The sequence below is a fragment of the Taurulus bubalis genome (assembly GCF_910589615.1).
Source record: "Taurulus bubalis genome assembly, chromosome: 15".
In the NCBI taxonomy this organism is placed as follows: Eukaryota; Metazoa; Chordata; class Actinopteri; order Perciformes; family Cottidae; genus Taurulus; species Taurulus bubalis.
Genome location: NC_136603.1, coordinates 20,107,798 through 20,121,938, shown reverse-complemented (window position 1 = coordinate 20,121,938; position 14,141 = coordinate 20,107,798). Strand labels below are relative to the sequence as shown.

At 43.1% G+C, this 14,141-nt stretch overlaps 1 protein-coding gene across 1 annotated transcript in view; it reads right to left on the bottom strand.

Moving 5' to 3' along the window:
* tmem163a (transmembrane protein 163a) overlaps window positions 1-12,576 on the bottom strand; it is a gene marked incomplete at its 5' end in the record, with an annotated part of 54,628 nt that extends 42,052 nt beyond the window's left edge. The window contains 2 exons of the mRNA XM_079230340.1: window positions 6,588-6,707; window positions 12,387-12,576. Of these exons, the coding sequence (XP_079086466.1) occupies window positions 6,588-6,707; window positions 12,387-12,576 (310 nt within the window). The remainder of the gene's footprint in view (window positions 1-6,587; window positions 6,708-12,386) is intronic.
* Window positions 12,577-14,141: the final 1,565 nt, after the last annotated feature.

Below are 14,141 nucleotides of genomic sequence, written 5' to 3'. Positions count from 1 at the left end.
AGGAGGAAAAACTGCTTAGCACAGTAGTTTTTTGTTAGCTAACGTTACTCACAAAGGAGTAAATAGTGGATTTCTTGGGGACTATTTCCACCCACGGATTGAAACATATTGGTAGTGCTGGTGAGTGCATGGCACCACGTGTACGCATATGTGGTATATGCATCCAAATGGAGCGGCTCATTGATGGAAAAAGCTATTTCAGACCTTGGCTATACGGATAGTATTTGTTAAAGGGACCAACTCATTGTTGGTTTTGGCTTTTTATGGGCAAAATTAGTATGTTTTCAAACACTTGTTCAAAGAACAAAGTAATCTATGAACAATTATGCTCTGTGGTGCAGATAAGTGGTCAAATATGAAATATGATCAGAGTTAGGTGGGCTCTGGGAATAAATGGGGCCGCTGAGTCAATTACAACCAACAACAGAGATGTTTTCGCCTTTGTCGATTGTTCGCTGAGGACATAAGAAGCTAATGCCATGACTTACAGGTGCCATGTGGAGGTCTCTCTAAGCAAACAAAGGTTCTCCTTGCATTGACATTTTCTCACAAAATCCCACAGCGTGCATCCTTGAGGTCTTACGTACTTACAGAGCACATAAAACCTCTGAAAAACGTTTTTTCTTTAAACCAATCTCCGAATTTTGAGGAGACCTCGCCTGAATTTTCCCTGTACTAACTCCTCTCTAACTTTGTTCTGCTTCGCTTTATCAAAGTCAACCTTTGCAGAGACAATGTTCACATATTGTGCTATGATTTGGGTTAGAGTTGGACCTTACAGCTGCATCATTCCAAAGAAATAATCATCCTGAAAGTGATTTTCTTTCTAGGTGGACCTGAAACCTTTTCATTTTTGCTGTGTGTTATCTTCATTTAATCTTAACCAGTAACATATAGGCTGATATGTACACTTCTGAACAAAATCTCACATGTATAGACTTTTATTATAACACCAAAATTATTCAAATAGCCCTAGTGGCCCTAGAGATACACCCTTTTAGTTTGGGTATGCAATTTTTGAGCAGAGGCCTAAAAATAGGTTGGTTTTCTATTGGTTAAATCCTCCGCTGCCTTTGTTGACATGTCTTGGTGTTATAGGTCAGTGGAATGGTGTGACGTCGTTGGCAAAAACATTGTGTATTGTGTGACCCACGGACATGTGCGTCCGCATATGATATCAAACAAGACAGGGACCCACAAATCATTTCTTTTAAACATATTTTCATATGGAGCTCCACTCACTGAACTGTGTCTTTTGTGACTGGAGACAACCAGGCCACGACGTGTGACAGTAGTCCTCTACGTCTACGAGGTGAACAAGGGCATTACTGTGCCCTTCTTACCACGAGTCACACTGTTAACTCCCTCTCTGGCCCCGGCTCCTTCCATCTGCAGCTACAAAGTCTCGGCCCAGATAGATATCCATGAATTGGTGGTTTATTTATAACTGTGTATTTATGTATCTGGGTTGCATCACAGCAATTACAGCTCTACTGCGGAGACACAGGAGGGCAAACAAGAAGGAGAGAAAAAGAGGAGTTTCTTGGCCGAGAGGTTTCTTGGTTTCTCTCTTTTAGCCCTTCAGTGCTTCATAATTTCTCTTCCATCAGGCCTTATTTCCATCTGTCTATGTCCATCTGCTCCTGTCCCTCTATAACGTTCTCTATATTCTGTCACTAAGTCAGTCTTTCTGCTGTCTTCCTCTTTCATGCTCTGGTTCTAGTTTCTTTTATTACCTCATGGCGAGGCTGTGTTCTTCTTGTTCATTCTTTCTTGGCCACACTCCCTCCCATTAACTCCCTCCCTCTGCCTCCCTTTTTTACTCCCGCTCCATCTCGTTGCTAAAACATGGAATGCTTGTTGGCAGTGCCCCTGATTGATCATGTGGCAACCTATTAGTCCACAGGCCAGCTCCTATCTGAAAACCATCATTGTTTGTGTGCCGTCTGTGCCCCACTCTGAATATGGAAAGCGTTTCCTGTGGACCGCTTAGCAAGCACAATACAAATGCATGACATGAACACAATTCTGAAAAACCCACTTTATACCTGATAATGAAACAGTATCTATTTAGCCAGAACTATCTCTGCACTGCTGAGGAAAGGAACTGTCTGGCTCCACAAAATATGATATGGGGGGGATAAAAACGCTCTGACTGGTGTGTATTTGTTTAAACAATCACAACCCGGTCTCGGCGCACTGTGCTTTTAACTAACTCCAGTTTAAAATCAACAGCGTCATTATGAGACACTCAGACCAACTGAGGTAGTATTCAGTGGCTGATGTGCAATAAATAAGACCTTTGCTTTGGGCCATTTGTATATTATATCCTGGCCATTGGCCACCAAACGTCCTGTTTTCTGATTGGCTGGAATGTGTCTGTAGTTAAACAAGAGTTCTATCCACATGCAAACTTTAGTAACCAACATTCCCGATGCTTTATAGCGTGTTAATAATGAACAGCTTAAAGGTACCCTGTGGAGTTTTTTGACCACTAGTAGCGCTGTGGAGCAATGGTTTTATGAGTATCATTTTTATACACGCATGAGCAGGCGGGTGACTTGCTACACATCCCTGACAATCCTGATCCACTTTTCCAGTGACTGACAGGTGGTGGTAGCACGAATGCAGTATAATAGAATCAGATCCTAATTACTAACTGCCTTATTTGGGACTAGCATTTGCCGTTTCAGACTCGTATTTACATAAAACAACAGAAATGAGGAGACGTGGGAGGGTGGCGGTGTCTGCTGCATCTCTTTGTTGTTGTTTTCTTCTTTTTTTAACTTTCATTTGAGTTCAGAACAAAGGGAAATAGTTGTCATTTTATGTTTTCCTTGAAAGGATGGATATTTTTATTTGGCTCAACTTAAAGCATCAAGATCAGGTGTCTGTGTGTGCTCACAAAAAAATACATGAAGGAAACGCGTCGTCGTCTTCATAACCAACCTAAGGCCTCAGCTCACTCTCGGAGGCTGATATGTCCGATAAAGCCTTGCACACTTGTGCCACTTTCAAAGGTGAGTGGCTGTGGCCAAGGGAGCACAAAAGACAGCTCCTCCAGAAAAGGTTGCGAGCTAAAGACATTCAAGGGGAGCAGAAAGGGGCCTTGAACCCTCATCCCTTCTAAATGTTAAAGTACTGCAAAAGGTCACGGAAGAGCAGAGGCTGTTTGTAGTTTTCCTTGGAGACGGAAATAACGAGACATAGAAGAAGAAAGAGGAAATATTTCCACAAGAGAAATACTCCATAAAAAAAAACGATGTACGATACACTGGACGGCTTTAGAGAATCAAACCGTCTTTTGTCTTTGCCCGCATAGAGTACAGTGGATCTAGTTCTGCACATATAGGACTAAATAAAGGGGGCAAAGAGGGAGGGACATGGTGAGGCAGCACATGCAGAGGAGGTAAGGAAAGAGGGTAAGGAAACAAGCTGACGGGAGGAAGAGAAACTAGGGCACCGGAGGGAGGAAACGGCACGCTGCCGTTCTTTAAAGTTGAGCCATCACAACCACTAAATCTCCAACGGCGCCTGCCAGGCCTCGTCCCGCCTCGTCCCCCTGGTGCCGTCGCACCTTTCCGAGCTTCACTCCACACCTCCGTAACCATCTGTCTCTCGCGATGCTCCCTTCCACTAAGCTGTCTCCTCTTCAGCGCGCAGCCTCTCTGCTTTTTCTCTTTTTCTTTTTAAACCCACCTCTCCACGTCGTGTGCAGAAGACGGAAGCGCCGCATTCATTTATTCATTTCCTGACCCAGTGCAGCCGAGCCGTCCTCTGGAGGCTGCAGTTATGACTGGAGCTTGTCTACACACCCCTGCACCTCCCGGTTCCTCCCTTGTTCTTCCCCTTTTTCATGTCTCCCAGGTTCACATTTTTGTGGGTCATCGTCCGTTCAAGTCTTTGTCTAACAAAGTTCACACATTGGGAAAAGAACATTCACCATTTTCCTAGTTTGCAAAGTCTGTTTCCATGCCTCCTGGCAATGCTATTGCTTGAGGAGAATGGAACATATGGCAATAATGACTGTGGCGGTGTTCATTTTACAGTTTCATCTAAGTTTCATATCAAGAAACCCCAAAACAATCATCACAACTATTTCCCATCTTGCTCAAATATTTTTTTGACCTCTTGGAAGCCATGGTAACTGTCTGAGAGCACAAAAATAAATGATTCACTGACAACTTTTCTACTTTTAAGTTAATATGGTGAACTATCACAGGAACATTTTCAGTAATTTGGAGTCTTTTTTTTGGGCCTAAAGAAAAATGAGTTTTTCAATTTCAAATTTTCACTTCAGTTTTGTGTCTCTGCTAACTTCTAAGAAAAATGTCTCTTTAGCTGCTAGTTCTCCATTATGTTGCTAACTTTATGTTTGGCAAGAAGAAGCATTATGTGTTTTTAGAGTGTCTGATAGCAGCATGGAGCCATGAAAGGGAAATGAAACAGTTAAAGGAGACATATTATGCTAATGTTCCTGTTAATAACTTGCATTTGGGGATTCTGCTAGAATATTTTTACATGTTTACATGCTTTAATGGTTTAAAAAAAGCACATTATTTTTCTCGTACCTTCTGTCTAAATACATCTCTATTCACCGTCTGTCTGAAACGCTCCGTTTTAGCGCATTTGACATATTTGGACCTTTTTACTAATTAAAATACGTTTCCTTTATGGTTTTGTCAACTTATTATATTGCATGGATATCTTAGTCAAATTAAACTGGGCTAAACTGGCTTTGACTACATGGTATTTAATGGGAATTCATGCAGCTGCATTGCTTAAAAAAAAAGCAAGTTTGTGCTTATTATTATCACAAGGATTATAAATCTGAATAGATTGGGACACATCGTGACTTGAAACTGATGCTGAGCCAGGATGACAAAGCAACCCAACAACCACGTGGCACAAGGTAGACATCCTCTACATCATAAGACAACGTAATGCATGGAACTGTTGCCACATCGTTTCACAACAGCGGAGGCGTCACTGGGTCACAGTTTACCACATATCAGCAGCGACAAACACCACGGACATCAGATTGTACACATACAACACTTGGGGATGTGCAAGTCTTCTCTCTCCTCTTACCTCTAAATTGACAATTCCAATATGTTATTTCATGGCCTTGAAAAGTTCTATCCATATTTGTGGACACGAGCTCCCTCACAGCCAGAAACCAGAGGAGGACGACTCAAACGTGTGATGTCATTAAGTGTGAAGTGTCCGGATGCTCCAAAAGACAATAAATGGGACTGTTTTATTGCTTTACCCAATTGAGCGCCATTCTATTGTCGTGTTCTCAGTTCATCCAGTGTCATCTCGAACATCTTTCCCAATAAATTGTCTATGAAGCAGCTCCAGAATTCATACTTGATGACATCACACACTTGAGTTTTAGCACTTTAGGTTTTGGGATTTGTCAGAGAGTCAACAAGTATTTATGAACTCGTCTGAGACCACAGGAATAACATGTATGAAAGAAAATGGTTGGAGTTCCCCTTTAATACTTCAACTGTATAGTCCCATATCTTTGCCCTCTTTCTGTGAATCCTCACAAACTGGAGATGGTCTTATATAAAGATGGTATAATAAACTGGAGATGGTATAATAAACGCACCTTCAGGGAATCAGTCTTCTTGCCACATAAAAGGCAGGGAGCCTGGAAAGTACAGCATGTACATTTTTCAGGATGGAAGTATTAACACTCTTGGAATGGATCCATCACCTGCTCGAGCGGGGAGAATATTTGATAAACCTGAGCTGTTGGATCATCAGTCAAATAATGAAGGAGGTGGATTGACTGCGCCTGAAAGGGCAGAGCCAGGGCCGCACATTGAGGTCTACTGTTGGTCTGCAGTCTGTTGGTGTAAATGAGATTAAAGCTTCTACCTCGCACAGTAAACAGTGCAATCTCACAGCATCTCGTGTTGTTTCGTGCCACTTTTTAGACGAGAAATGGGCCTCTTTCACGCTTCTTCGCTTGTGTTAAGTGTTATATATTGCTAAAATTGTTTTGGAATTGCTCCATCAAACACAACGGGTGAGCCAACAGTGCTTCTTTGTGTCTAACAATGTAAGGCAAATGTACTGAATAAATAGCATGAAAGTGCAAGGTCCCGCTCTAAATGTCCTAAATTCTCTGCTTTCACGATGAATTGCCCTGATTTACTCATTTTCTTCTTTTTGGGACACACCATCATCACATGTCTCTGAAACCTTCCATTGAAGCTGAATGTGTAAATGACCTTTAGGGTTAACTTTGCATTTGTAACCTTTGACTTAAAATATATAATGAATACAACTATAGTGACTGTTTCTTTTACCTTTGTAAAATAATGAAACTCAGACCATGTGCATTTCTTACAACCTCACATTGTAAGACAGGTTTGTAAAACTATGTTTGGCAACATCTCCCCTCAGTCAACAGGGAAGTGAGAAATAAACTGCCATTGTCACTCTTGTTACTACACACACACACACACACACACACACACACACACACACACACACACACTGTTTACAAGTTACTCTAAAGCACTTCCGCCCAAGTCGCATGCCTATAAATGAGTATTTGAAATGCTTACTGAAGGCTGCCACCGCCAGTATGAGCGTGACCACGATGGAGAACCAGGAGACCCAGAGCACCTTCTTCCTGTAGCTCTGGGCCTCGTGGGGCTTCAGGCGCATGCTGCTCTCGAGGAGACCTGCAGTGAGACAAACACACTGTGTTAAAAAGACAATTCCTTCTTCCTGTTTGTGCGTGTTTTGTAATGTTTGTTTTATGCTGTGTTTCATTGTCTAGAGCCAGTGTTTTGAGGAGCCTCGTCATTCTGAATGTTAGAGGTCAGGGAGCATCGCTGAGGGACTGAGCTCCGCAGAGTTAAACTGAACTCCAAGAGCAGCCACGTTACACCTGTATCAATCCACCTTGCTGAGCACTCACAGTTACAGAGTACGTATGGGGTGTAAAGTAGTCCATCAAACTACTTTCTCTCACTGCAAGTGAACAAAGCTCCAACACAGATAAGGAGTTATTGCAGGAAAAGAGCAAGAGAGCTATTAGACAAGATTGTGCACAGAAACTTTGACATGTTTCTACAAAGTAGAGCTCCGCATCTTCGCTCCACCTTTACAAAAATTTAAAATGATAAAAAAATATATATATTCTCATCATCTTATCAATCATATTTTATATTGCAGTATTATATCGCAAATCTCCACTCTTTGTCTCCAATGTAATATTTCATTCTAAAAAAAATTCAGGGTGTCACATCACTTCATCTACAGGAAACCCTTTAAGAATTTAAGGAGAATATTGGTATTTGTCAAGCTCCCAAATTGCTAGATCCTACGTTTCCCATGATGCAATCAATAATAAAGTATAACATGTGTGTCTGGTCCTCTGGTAAATCCCCACATCTGACTACATCCATTTTGTTGTGCAGGCTTTCTGTTAGGAGTCCTAAGCTTCGCCGAGTTTAGAGATTAAACAGTATATTGTGAAATGAATTGTTCACAGACTCGACAAAGACTCTCCAACTGTTCTGAGTAAGTCTCTGTGACTTGAGAACTGACCTTAAGTTCCCTCTGAAAGTCACTGAATATTGTTCACAGTAATTAATGTTGAGTCCGCTGGCACGGGAGAACCAGGACTGCATGGAGCAAACTGTCACAGCCCTGCTGCAGTAAAATGAGAGGTTTTCAAAAAGTAATCTGATGCTCTGAAACACTTCTGCTTTTGTCCACAGGGAGCGCCAAACTCAACATTAAAGTTCCTCGTGGTCGCTTTAGAATTCGATAGATGATAGATAGTTGCTTTATTAATCCTGCAAGGGGGCATTTGTTCCGCTCCATCAGTGTTTATACATACGTTTATAAATAAGTTTGAAAAATCAACTTAAATTTCAATGAGATATTTTCCATCAGTGTTTATACATACGTTTATAAATAAGTTTGAAAAATCAACTTAAATTTTAATGAGATATTTTCACGGCATCCTTATTGTAGAAAAGCGTGTTGCTGTTGTACCCGTTAATACCGGAATGTACCTCTTAAGTAAACCTTGTACCCCGACCATTCATGCCGTCGAAAATACCATCCTGTATAAAACCCTTTTAACAAACTAATAATCATAAATGCATTTCTCCGAGATGACCGGTTCACCAGACACGCAGTCCTTGCTGTTGTTAACTCCCACTGTTTCTCCAGTGTGGGTGTAGACAGAGGGAGCGTGTCCAGAGGGACCTGGGCTTGGGACTGGCTTCACTCCAGCGTATGCTGCCGACTGCCAAGCAATGTACGAGTCTTCCTTACTGACTTCAGCTTATTGAGGCAATTTGTACCTACGACTGTTAGTATAGGTGCTTTCATGAAAGTGCAAAAATGTGCGATGTATTGTATATGTGGTGTGCACTGTGTGTGTGTGTGTGTGTGTGTGACGGAGTGTGAGAGTCACATGGAGCAACATTTAGATCCACAATTACACACTTCCAATCATGAGATCATTTCTGTTCATTTTTTCCTCATAAAGCACCCAGGCTGAACTAAACGGTAGTTCTGTTGGTTGGATGCATTGGATCCGACACATGCCGTATGACATTATGACTGGACGCGCTCTCATAACAATATTAGTGAGTGTTTTTCTGTGGACGTTACTAATGTTTTCAGCCCGGATACGGTCAGATCACAAGTGAAGCTTAAGTGGGTGGAATATTCCAACAAACACTCATCAGGGGTTGTTCACAATGATGATATGCATCGTGCTGTTCAGGATGACCTTTTTGTTTCTGGCTTGGAGACAAAATCTCAGGTCATAAAACTGCACAATAGAAGCGGCTCTAAAAGTTATACTATGGTGTCCAAGTTTTATGCTTACATTGAAGGACAAAAAACAGCGAACCAGCGTGTGTGTGTGTGTGTGTGTGTGTGTGTGTGTGTGTGTGTGTGGCAGAGGGGGAAGTGAAACAGCATGGTTGTATTACTTTGCTCACATGATCCCTGGCTGGGGGATCAGACAGAAGGCATGTGCTCAATACGTCCTCATTCATCTCTCTGTGACACACACACAAGTTTGTGTGCGTGTGTGTGTGTGTGTGTGTGTGTGTGTGTGTGTGTGTGTGTTTCAAAACTTGTCTGCAACACCTTTCTTCTCTAAAAATAGTGAACATCAGGCAGCACATTTGCCAGGAAACATGTGATTGAATATAACATTCCCAGGATGAGTGTGTGACCTGGAAGAGATCAATTCATTACTTTTCTTTTCATCTGAACGCCAGCTCCGCACTCGCCACCTTGCTCTCTGGCAGGTAGCTCGATGGATGGATAGAAACCACTGGCATGTAGCTGCATGTTCAGGTTCATGTGCAGGTTTTTCTAACAGCAACGGCCGGGATGTTTATGTAAATAAGAGAGCGAGAAGGAAAGCGGGGAGGGAGGGAGGGAGGGAGGGAGAAAATGTCGACCGGGAACGGTCCTGCGTGCATGATGATGATGATGCTGCGCTGCTCTTTAAATTCTTTGACTTTGAAAGTAAGGTTTTCTCCTCGATGCCCGCTCATTTCACCTTTAGGGCCTTCGGGATCGACTCTCATTCTCAGGCGATGTGATGACCTGTATTTACATCACTGCACCTGTCGCGTCAGCAGCAATGTAAGTGCTTATGTCATCTATCTGTCTTAACTTCAAAAAACTACATTTTACCATTTCTGCGTGTTCTGACTTGCAGAAACCAGTACTTGCCAATTTCTGCCGAGTATTTTCAGAGCTCACCCCAAACCCTTAGGAAGGGTTTTTCTTACTGGCGAGGTTTGTCACACGATGCCATTGGTCCCAAAATAACTTTTCCCCATAGACTTACATTGGAAAAGAAACACCTATTTTAAGAGGTGCAGCTAGTGCAGCTAAGCTGCTAACAACCTGGTTGTGTTAAGGGTGTTTTGCTGGCATCACCCAAGCCTGGAGCACCCAGCTGGCCGTTGTAGACATTCTGGGAAACAGCATCGGCCAAATGAATAATCTGATTCAGGGAGTTGCATCCGTCATATCTCTGGCAATCGCTATGTGTGGCTGGGACTCACAGCACTTCCCGAGGATAGACCGGGATGATCCTCAGGGGCGCCGCATTATCCCGTGTGGGCTCTCCGGATCAATTTCATCAGATACTATGTATATATGTCTGGGTGAGGAGAAATCCCAGCTGAGCCGTCATCTGGTGCTCGTTCACCCTCAGAGGAAAGCTGAGGCGCAGAGTAACAGCACAACGGTGAGAAGGAGAGAGCCCCATGCCTCCAGTCGTCTCCACTTCCCGGGCCGTCGCAGGGCCACTACTCTCCCTGCGGCCGATGAGCATCGAGAGGGCTCTGAGTCAGCAGGAGGATCCGGCCCGGAGCTTGTTGACACTGCAAAAACGACTATGGGAGGGAGCATCTCGACAGCGAGGGCCTTGCCACAGCGGGAAATGCTTTTGGTGCTCGAGGCTTTGACATCAGCGAAGACAATGTGTGAACGAACCACCCTGTCGCTGCACTCCAGTTGTCCGCTGCTTCGTGGTGACCAAACCCCTCAAACCAAATCCTTCCTTTGTTTCCACGTATTTAAGTAGTTCTTTCAGGTCGAGGGTTACGCTTCCACCACATGCACATTATTTAAAGGGACGCAAAGTTACATCTGCTAAGCCCAGTTCCTGCTTTGGCGGTTTGCGTTAACCGCATCGGGTGCACTGAACAGCTGTTGGTGTGCTTTTGGGATGGTGTGACCAGTGAAGCCATCCCCAAGAAACGCCTGGTGGGGTGGCTTTGAAAGTGCATCTCCCAAGCCTGAAGGCTGGCAGGTACTCTCTACACGCAACGTGCCGGTGTCGAAGGCCTTGTTCATTGGGGTAAGTGCATGGGCTGCATATAAGAAGTGGACGTAGTTATCGAGACGAAGCCTGGAGTTTAACGTTTCGTCCTTCGCCATCTTGGATTAGTTGAATGGCGGAGGAGTGACGTAGAGACGCCGTATACAGCTCTGGTAGCGGCAGCGACCTGTCAATCACAGTAAGCCCTGCCCTAAAGCATATTGTGCCTCATAGTCTATTTCACGAAACCATCATTTACTAAATGAACATCATGTTGTGTTGAAGAAGACTTGAAGGTAGAGATTGAGACCATAAACTGATGTTTATAATGTTTACTGAGGAGAAGTAGGGTCATTTTCTCATAAACTTCCATAAAATGTGACTTCTTTTTGCAACCAGAGGAGTCGCCCCCTGCTGTTCAGTAGAGAGAATGCAGGTTTAAGACACTTCCGCAACGGAAGTGGGCGAAGGCGTGCTTGTGATTGGAGGAGAGTAATACCCATAGAGTCAGAAGGCTTCCCTTGTGTGTATAGAACTAGGGTTACAATATCGTGTCCTTGGTTTCCAGACTGGAGGGTCCCTCCTTAGAGTAATTTGATGGCTGACTATAGTCCTAAAACCATTTTAGGATTGAGAACATCGCAGACACAAAAAGTGAAATGCATCTTTTAGATACTGTAGGTTAATTTCAGCCTTTTCAAATAAGACAAATCCAATCAACGTAGCTGCCACAACTCTAAATACAATAACCATTTAAGTGTATTATGAATTGCTCAAGACACCCTCCTTTATATGAGTGTCATTGGCTACTGAAAGCTACACGGTTTAATTAGCACGTCAATTATCCCTTGAAATCCGATCCAGTAAACATGCCATAATAATAATCAACTGGATGTGTATACTAGGCAACAGGCTGAGGATGGATTGTATAACTGTGGCCCTCCTGTTATCCACTGTGGAATGTTTCACAGGTTTCATGCATATTAAAAGATGAATGGGATTAAATTGGTGGTCCCTAACACACAGACACACTCATATGTGCTTTGCAAATGCAAATGCACACTTAGAGGTTTGGCATGCACGTGACTGGTATCAGAATCCAGCTCTGAAGCGGGCCGAGCCTGTCTGCCTTGTTTTTTAAGGAACAATTGAATTCCATGCAGGGCAATGTATGTCCTCGGAGGCACGGCAATATGTAAAACTGGAATGAATAAATAAACGGGCCGCTGGGTTCCGGAATCAATTTAACAATCATTTCAGCTTTGAATTCAACTTTTGCTTCACGCTGATCTGAATTCTGCTGATGTAGGGCTATCATCAATTATTCACATCAAACTAAAAATAGGCTCATACCTCTCATGGATAAAAATACCCCTCCCATCTGGGTCCCTGATAACGCACGCACACACACACACACACACACACACACACACACACACACACACACACACACACACACACACACACACACACCCATAACTTAAAAAAAAGAAAAAAGAAGAAAAAAAAAAACATTTCTAAACATTACAGAGGGAGATGAAGTTACCTTCTCCCTCCACGCCGTCTGTGATTTTCATCTCATGGCCCGTGGTGAAGGTCTCGGGCTGGCTGGGGGATTTGGCTTGCTGGTGGTTGGTGAAGCCATCAGCGGCGCACTGGCCGTTCCGCGCCGGGCAGGGATCCACAATAGTCGGGTCCGGGACAGGGTAGGACTCCTGGCTGGCCGGGTCTGTCATTGTTGCTTTTCTGTTGCCTTTTTCTTTTCTTTTTTTTTCTAGCCTCAAAAAGGCAAAAAGAGATTGATAATTATGATGATGATAAAAGAATTTAAAAAGAATAAAAAAAGGATGATCACGCCGGCTCGATAAGTGCAGCAGCCATCCAGCGCGTTATGCCACCGGCGTCGACTCGCATCCGCGGAAGGGGGGAGATTGCGATGAGAGAAGATGGGAGGTAAAGGACTGATCTCCTCAGCATCAACCGCGAGACAACTCCCTCTGTCGTGAACGAGCAGTGCCAGCAGCAGCTCCGCAGCCTCAGAGTAAACAGCCTGTCCGGCGGAGCCACTTACACACAGTTTAGGGTCAGATGCGCCGACGCGATAAATCGCTGAGATCCGCTGTGAATCTGGCAGGCGGAGTTTTTTCTTTCTTTTTTTATTATCTTCCTCCTCCCCTTCCTCCTCCTCCTTCTCTCCTCTCAGAACAGCATATTTATCACACAGACCACATCACATATCTATCTATCTTCAACCACTCGGGCATTTTAAAGTTGTTCTACATATTAGTTTTGAATAATGTGCATTAATTAGACTGTTTGATGCATTCAATGTTTATTGTTGTTATTCTATGTCCATGGTGTCTGGAAGTTATAGATGTATTATTAACACAATTTACCAGTATCCTTTCATCTACACATTTTTCACGAAAACTTACACACCTGTATTTTTGGGGCATATTTTGAAAGGTGCACAAAATTAATGTTTTTTTCTTCTCTTTTTTCCCCCTCTTTTCATCCCCTTCAAGAAGGTAAAACAAAAGCTGACATTTCCCAGTCGCTGCTTTGCCAGATCATCTGTGGTCGGTTTAATTGATAGTAGGACATTTGTGTCGATTTTTTATTTATGTGTGTGTGTGTGTGTGTGTGTGTGTGTGTGTGTGTGTGTGTGTTTATACAACTAAAATAAACTGTCCCCAAGTACTCCCACATTCAAATGTCCCATCATTGATGTAACTTCAATATAACTTAAGTTAATGACTGTGTTTTAATTCATTTTTGAGTCTCTTTTACTCTTGCACTGCTCCTGTACGTTTGAAGAAGGGCCTTGGAAGTTTTACTCTTTTAATACATAGTTTTTCCATGAAGCAGACTGGTTGTCCCCTGTCCAGATTTAAAATGTAGTTTGTCCATCTCGTGTTTCATTAAACGGTGTCTTCAGCACTACAAAGACATGTTAAGTATTGTGGTTGAATTCTGATAGATGAGGTTGAGGAAAAGACAGTGTGGCTGATGAAGTGAAGGGTTAAGTGGCTTCAGGAACCACCGTTTCAGAAACGGCAGCATGTGATTTGACTTGGAATCACACCATTGGAGCCTCTGATGAATCATGAATTAGACCAATTCTGCCAGTCTGACCAAAAACCTGAATTTATGTTATTTTAAACTTGATATACATGCGGAAAAACCATCAGCGCCCAATGTTTACAGCAAAGGAATAAGGGTGTCCGATTGACCGGCATTAGCACGGAGGGAAATGTATCTCAAAATGGTCACAAACGTGTATTACATGATCTACGGATGA